The sequence below is a fragment of the Strigops habroptila genome, chromosome 6 (assembly GCF_004027225.2).
Source record: "Strigops habroptila isolate Jane chromosome 6, bStrHab1.2.pri, whole genome shotgun sequence".
NCBI classification, from domain to species: domain Eukaryota; kingdom Metazoa; phylum Chordata; class Aves; order Psittaciformes; family Psittacidae; genus Strigops; species Strigops habroptila.
The window spans coordinates 58,807,026-58,814,851 of NC_044282.2; the positions used below are offsets into that span (position 1 = coordinate 58,807,026).

The window sequence follows — 7,826 nt, forward strand, 5'->3', positions numbered from 1 at the left end:
AATTAAAAGCGAGTTACACCCTTTCCTATCTCCAGGCTGCTCGGCTGGGCAAGCCAGCCATCAGCAGAGCCACGCTGCCGGGAAATGCCATCATCTGGGCTGACATCGTCCCGGGGGACGTAGGGACCCCCCGGCCGGAGCCCCCCGTCACCTCAGGGGCTGGAGAGCCAGGAGTGGGGGGGCAGAGGGACCGGGGTGGGCAGAGAGGGCTTATCCCCGGGTGGGTGACACCTCGGATCGGTGTCCCCAAAGAAATGAATACAGAAACAACGTACCCCTCCAGCTTCGCACGCCAGGGCTGCGCAGCCCCCCTGCGCTTCCACCATACATCGGCACTTGGAAATGTCGAAACAGCTACCAGTGGTCCTTAGCTCATACATCCCCTTCCCTATTTTCCTTTCTCATTTTACAGATGTAATTCTATAGATCTATATGTATTTTCTGTATAGTTCCATATGTCACTGCAGTGATACTTTGTGGTCTCACCCTAGTTTTATGTTTGAAAAAGCTATTTAAAGAAGCCTGTAAGATAGCATATTAGGAAGCTTTAAAGGCAGGTTGGAGTGTGGGGTGGACTTAAATTCGATGTAAATGCAAGGGTAAAAAAAAAAAAAAAATCAAAACCCAAAACAAACCACATCGTTTTCATTTAGAAAAAAAAAAAATACAGTTAAACAGACACACATACAAATGTGCAATCTTAGATTCTGGTCAGTATTTAAAAGCAGTATAATCAACAGGAAGGAGCACTTACCTATTGAAAAGGATGGTTTAATGATATATATTAATGTATATTAGCTTTATGTCTTCCCAATAAAATGTACACAAAATACCCCCTTCGATCAGATTAGCTCCCATATTAGCCTGGGTAAGAAAAAGCATTCTAAAGAGTGGAGGAAAAAATGTATAAAAATGTTGAAAGAACCTACAGTTCCTTATTAGGCGAAGATACAATATTTATTCCTTGTCTCCTGGGATGAAGCTCCTCTATCTATTGTCCTCCCAGTTCTCAGTGCTGATGCTTAATTTTCAAAACTTCTATATTACCAAGGGACCTACGACATCAGCCAAAGAAATACCCAGCAAGTACAAAATCTGATCCAGGGAGCAGCTTTTGTGCAGAGGGAAAATTTTGTTCCTACAGGTTTTTAAGGAGGTGCATGGAAAAGCGAGAGATCTGGTCTATGCAGATACATTGCAAATTCTCTCTCTCTGTAGAGATTTTTTCTAAAAAAAATTTGGGGAAATACACGAACTTTGGATTTTTCAAGTTTTTCCTTTTTTTTTTTTTTTTTTTTTTTTTTTTTTTGTTTGGAGAGGGGAATTTTATCCAGAGGGTTTGTGGGGTTTTTTCCTTTTTTTTTTTTTTTTTTCGGAGAACCAAAAAATGTCAACTACCTTTCCAGGTCTCGTCCACGATGCAGAGGTATTTTGTGTGTGTGAGTGTGTGCGGATGTGTGTGTGTGTGCGCGTGTGTGGATGTGTGTGCGCGCGTGTGTGCATATGTGTCTGTGGATGTGCCTGTGTGGTTGTTTCCATCTTTTTTTTTTTTAAATCCATATTGGACCGTTACATTTAATTATAATCCGGCTTCAGAGATAACTTAAAGAAGTATAGAGAGAAAATTCGTTATGACATCTGTCGCCAGAAAGGGCAACTCATTACCACGTTAAAACCGTTGCCAGAACGAAAATCAGAATAATACCCCTAATAATATAATGAAGTGGAGAGAAATCACCACCAGCTCGCCAGGAATGAGGAGTTCTCACTAAAAAGCAGGACTCTCTTTCGAAACGCAGGAAAGGGGGGGGAGAATTTTGGATCTGATTCGTTATTTTAAAAAGAAAGAAAAATAGGGGTTCAAAAAAAAAAAAAAAGAAGGGAAGGAAGGAAGAAAGGAACAAGCAGGAGGCAAAGCTTTCTCAATGTGTAACGCTGTAACATAGGGACGGGACTTGTGTGTGTTCTCGGTAGTTTCCTCTGTTTGATGACTTTTTTTGTGTGTCAGCCCCAGATATTACAGCTGTGATCAGGAGGTGGATGGATAGACGGATGGCTGGACAGACAGATAAATAGAGAGGGGTTTTTTTTATTTCAGTGCCTGGATTCCTTTCGCTTGACGGTATTAAGGGCAGGCTGGGCTATTTATGATTTTTTGAACAGACCTTTATGGCACCAGCCCAAGGTAGGAAAGGCTCTTTTGTTGCTGGGGTTGCCGCTCGCAGGCTGAGAGGCTTCTGCAGGGGGAGAAGCTATGCAGGACAGCGTGCTTGGAAGACCCGTACGCGGGGGTTTCAATGACAAACATCCAGTTTTGGGGTCTTCTTTTCACTTCTTCCTTTCAGATACGTCATGATGGATCAAACAGTTACCGTTTGATGCAGCTTGGATGCCTGGAGTCTGTGGCCAACTCGACCGTCGCCTACTCCTCATCATCTCCTCTCACTTACTCCACCACGGGCACCGAGTTCGCCTCCCCGTACTTCTCCACTAACCACCAGTACACCCCACTGCACCACCAGTCCTTCCACTACGAGTTCCAACACAGCCACCCGGCAGTCAACCCCGACGCTTACTCCTTGAACTCTCTCCATCACTCCCAGCAATACTACCAGCAGATCCACCATGGGGAACCCACTGATTTCATCAACCTGCACAATGCGCGGGCGCTCAAGTCCTCTTGCTTGGACGAGCAGAGGAGAGAGCTGGGGTGCTTAGATGCTTACCGCCGCCACGACCTGTCTCTTATGAGCCATGGATCCCAATATGGGATGCATCCAGATCAAAGACTCCTGCCAGGACCAAGCCTCGGGCTTGCAGCCTCGGGAGCAGACGATTTGCAGGTAAATAGCATGCGATCTCCTTTCGAGGCACCTTCTTCTCCCCTCCCCCTGCCCTGGTCCCCCCCTCACCCTCCCCGTTTTCCTCTGCTCAGAATAGCTCATACAAAGGAGGGAAGATTCAGCCAAAACCAGACCCGGAGCCCGGCTCCACCAGGATAGTAGCAACAAAAAATATGTGGGGAAAAAAGGCAAGTTGTCTTTCTTGGCCCCCCCAAAAAACCCCAAAAACACAAAAAAAACCAAACCCAAGCAAACAAAAAATCCAAACAAAAAACCCAACCCAAACAACTCGTAAGACAAAAAACTCGCGCCTGATTTCCCCTCATGGATCGTGTCTCCGTTGTGGCTGAGACCGTGGGACTCACCCGAAGGTCTTGGGATGCGTGTGCCATCCCTCACCAAGTCCCACAGCAACCAAAATCCCAACCAAACCCAAGTCAACCCAAACCCAATCCATCTTCTTGCTTTTCCTAAACTTTTCCTTTCTTTCGGCTGCTTAAACAGCTCGCCCCGACAGAGCAGATAAATGTGTTAAGGAAGGGAGGGAGTAGGAAAAAGAGGGAAGAAGGAAAAAAAAAAAGGCAGGGCAAAGAAATAAATCTGTTTTCCGACATACACACAAAGGCAAACCTTCTGCTGGACTCCGAGGCATGAGGCAGGGAAGAAACAAACGGGAGTAAACGTTCGTCAGAAATATTCAGTATGATAAAAATCCCTGGCGATATCCGATCTAGATGTTAATAGGGAGAGAGGTACAAGCAGATAACGCTGAATTCATCTATCTGAGTGTCTAATCAGTCATCTGTTCACCCCTAACCGGCATCTGGATCCACTAAAAAAATATAATCTATTTCTATGTATCAAAACCTCGGCTTTATCCGCTCAGAAATCCTTTTCCCTGCAATAAAAATTCACCTCCGGTAAATTAAGCTGGTTGCTTAAATGAAATTTGTTTCCGAAATTGCAAAGAACGCCCTCCTGTATCTAACACGCATTACGGGAAGTCCCGCAAATCAGAAGCAAACCTTCCTTCTCCCGACGAGCTGAGGAGCTAAAGGCTTCCCTTCCCGCTAGCGGGGAGAGGCTAGCGGGACCGTATTTACTGTACTTACTTTTCCCCCAAATCTCGCTCCCGGTCTTATAAAGCTCCCTATGTTGGTCTTTCCAAATAAACTTAGCGGTCAAAGGCTTGTAGAAAAAAAAAAAACAAAAACAAAAACCCCCGAAGTTTGTAAAACTAAGAAGGTTTATTTTCTGAAGTTAAACACATACACACAAAACAAAAAAAAAAAAAAAAAAAAAAAAAAGGAAAAGGAAAAGAAAAAGAAAAAGAAAAAGAAAAAAAATCTATTTATATCGGAGAAAATAAATCTCCCCCCCCACCCCCTTTATTTTTTTAAGAAGGAAAGTAACCCAACAACCCAGCAACAAAGAACGTTATCTTTTCTATCCCTGAGGAGGAAACCTTAACTATTTAAACCTAGCTGTCTCCGTTAGAATTCACTATACCATTTTATCCTCTCTGGCCATTTTTTGTTTACATTTTTCACAAGGATCTCCTTATGCTACCCCCCTCAAAAAAAAAAAAAAAAAAAATCTGCCATTCATTGCTCAGCCCAACTAAAACCTATTTACTCCTTTTTATAACCACGTCTGCTGCTGATTTTTTTGTATCTGTACAAATTTTTTTTGTTTGGCAGGCACAAAGCCTTGTATTTTTCAAAAGAGGGGATTAGGAACGTTTGCAAGACAGCAGACAATGCCTAAATCCCGGGCAGAAAACCACCATAGTTTATCCAATTTTCGACTTAGTGCCATTCAACTGGTCATTTATGCAATGTCATCCGACCAAACAACATGTTTTCCTTTAAGAAAAAAAAAAAAAAAAAAAAAGAGGTTGATTAAGCTACTAGAGGCATATTCCTTCTTTATTTATTTAAAAAAGAAAGAAATCAACAGCTTTTATTTGGAAAATATTAATTTTTCGATCACACTTTATTCGAAAGTGAAAGACTTGATTCTTTGTATCTCATCTTTGCTTTATTTTCCCTCCTCCCTCTTTCTCCAAGCAGAAGAAGGAGTGTACTGAGGAATCGAAAAGACTGAGCAGTGAGAAATTGAAAGTATTCATATTTGTCGTTCTGATTTAGATGATTCCGAACAAGCTTGGACTCTTGCGAATATCACCTTGTGCTTAGAGGGAAGCGTTTTGGTGGCGAACAGAAACAGGACTGTCAACAAACACTTTTAAACCCAAATTGCGGTCTACCCCTTCCCCTTAGTCTTTCTTTTTAAAACGTTCATCAGCATATGCCTCATTTCAAATGCAACAAATGTAAATATACTTTTCCCTGCACAGAATTTTAAGTGAATGTCCAATAGTTTCGAGGGCGGTTTAAGTCAGCCTAACAGATGCAAACAGTCTTGGAGCTAGAGTGGCATCTTTCAGTGCCCTAAAAAGATTTTCCATGGGCAACAAAGAAAACTGTCACACCTTTTCCCATCACGGCTTTAATTTATGCTCAGTCGCCAAGTTTTTTTCATATTGATTTCATAATCACTTTAAGGCAGAACACTTAAAATAAAAAAGAGCCTTGAAAAGGAAGGTCTTACAGGGCCAGGGCCAATATGGTGAAAGTAGGGGAGAGAGCCAGGACTGTAAAGATTGTTTTGTAAAGTGGGGTTTTTATTATGCACCGACTCTCTCCGCATTTACTTAACTCTTCACGGGCTGTTGAATAGGTTAACACCCTTAAAGGCCTCTTTCATGTCCAATACCTCGTTTGTTTGTAGAGGAAAATGCGTCTTTAGCACATTTCCACTGGGCAAAGATTTAGGTTTGGTTTGTTGTGTTTTCTTAACCCCAACATAAGGAAAAACCCAAAGAAAACCCAACCCTTTCAAGTCTTTTATCATTTCAATAAAAATATTTATTAAGGAGGGCGAAGATCCCCAGATAATCAGACTTGTAACAGGAGAATAAAGAAGTGAGATCTCTTCGGATGTGCACCAGAAGCCTCGGGCAGGTTTTTGGATGGTTCTTCACCCCACTCTCACACATGGGTGCCTCCGTGCGTGTGTGCACAGATGAATATTCACCCCCACCTATGTGCCGACACACTCATTGTTACAACACCGTTACGACTCTGTGTAGCCGGCAAAGCCCAGTAGGTCCTCTGTTGTTTGTGTTCTTTGTCTACTTCTGTGCGCACTTTGTAAATTGGTGTCTACGTGTCACGAAACAGTTATATGAATTTAGCTGCATGTATATATATAAATATACAGCTAAACAGACAGAAATAATATGTAAAAGTGTACTTTTACCTTTGTGTGTGGAACTGTAGAGCGGGAACACACTTTCCTCAGAAGGACTTTTTTGTCTCTCTATCCTGCCACGGAACTGTGACTCTAAGTCCCCAGTTCAGGAGAAACTCGTATTTAAATGGCAATGGAAGTGCTAATTCTTCCATATTTCGGGGATTATGGGCAGGCTGCAGGATGGCGGTGGGATACCCCCGGGGCATTTGAGGTCCATGAGAGTAACTGTGGTTTTCCACCTCACCTTAACTATTGTTCCTGAGGGAATAGTGTAACAAAGCAAAAACTGTAATTTTTCGGTGGGTTCTGATTTCTTTCTTTCCTTTCTCTCTTTTTTCTCCCTCATTACTTAAGAGCTCAGTGGAGGCCCAGTGTGGACTTGTACTGAACGGGCAAGGAGGTGTGATAAGAAGAGGTAAGAGGTTACAAATACTTGCAACTACACGGTTTTGTTAACATAACCCGCTCTCTCTCCTTTTCCCACTGTTGAGAATAGTTTGGGTTTACTACCAAAAAAGTGATGATTTACTGCCGAAACAGTGATAATTTGATGTTTGACAGAAGTAGGTTCAAAGTACCTTAAAGCACTTCACATTTCTCACTCCATTTGCGCTTTATAAATTATCTGCTCCTCGAATGCTCCTGCTGAACCCAGAGCTTTCTTGACTCGTTTTATCATTCCCCGTTTAACTGAGTTGGTACCTGGGAGTTTGAAAAACGTGTTCTCTGGTGCCAGGCTGTTAAATCCTCAGTTTGATCTCGAGTGGGGAAAGGAGGGAGCTTTTTTGGAAATGTGGTTTAGGTAGCACTACAGACTGGTGTGGAGCTCGCTTTTGAGTGTCACTTCATTCGATAACCATCTGTCAATGTAAATATCTAACGTCAAAGTTAGGGGAAAGATTTGGAACTCTTGTTAAATACGCATTTCTTCAGGATTGCAAAATCTGAATGTTCTGAGGAGTTTGTTATTACCGTCATTTACCCTGAAGAGAAACAAAAGTCCTCTAAAGGCCTAACGTAGGAGCACATTCTTCTTACAAGCTGACACACGTTTTCATTCACAGTAGAAAACGAATAATGTAGTCAGGAGGCAATTCACGACTCAGCCTCTTGGAATGCACATTTCTTGTCCCGTTATTGCCTTTCTCTATTCGCTATATCAACTATGAAAAGCAGATGTTTAGAAGGTATTTTAGGCTGTGTCATATTATTTTGTCAGCTGGTTTGAGCCATCATCTCCTTAGACAAGCTTTACACTGAAACATCAGTCACACAAGACCGTAATGAGCGGGGACCGAGCGTATGCAGGCTCATATGACCGAGGTGGGGAGGTTTCGGGGTCCTTTCTCCCCACACTGGCTCAGACCAGGCTTTGCTCGGGTGCTCCGCGGAGCGGCCGGCGGGGCTGGGGCCGGGCTGGCGGCGGCGGCGCGGTGGTGCTGAAGGGACAGCTCCACTCTGCCCGGCCCCTCCTCGCCCCGCTGCGGCGGGCGGCCCCCAGGCCCGGGGAAACGAACCCGGGCCCCGGGAGAGGGACGCAGGGAAGAAGAGGACACACACACACACTTCACATGTCGCGTCCCCTTCCTTGCACTGCCGTCGGGACGCTGTGGAGCGGGCTATCCGTGCCTGTGCCTGCCTCGTTCCTTGTCCCTCGTATTTCAG

The 7,826-nt window shown here is 43.8% G+C and overlaps 1 protein-coding gene across 1 annotated transcript in view; it reads left to right on the forward strand.

Annotated features, from left to right (window-relative positions):
- Positions 1-506: 506 nt before the first annotated feature.
- TFAP2D (transcription factor AP-2 delta) overlaps positions 507-7,826 on the forward strand; it is a 73,593-nt gene continuing 66,273 nt past the window's right edge. Inside the window, exons 1-3 of the mRNA XM_032920017.1 lie at positions 507-1,426; positions 2,346-2,843; positions 6,516-6,576. Coding sequence (XP_032775908.1) covers positions 1,388-1,426; positions 2,346-2,843; positions 6,516-6,576 — 598 coding nt within the window. The 5' untranslated portion in view covers positions 507-1,387. The remainder of the gene's footprint in view (positions 1,427-2,345; positions 2,844-6,515; positions 6,577-7,826) is intronic.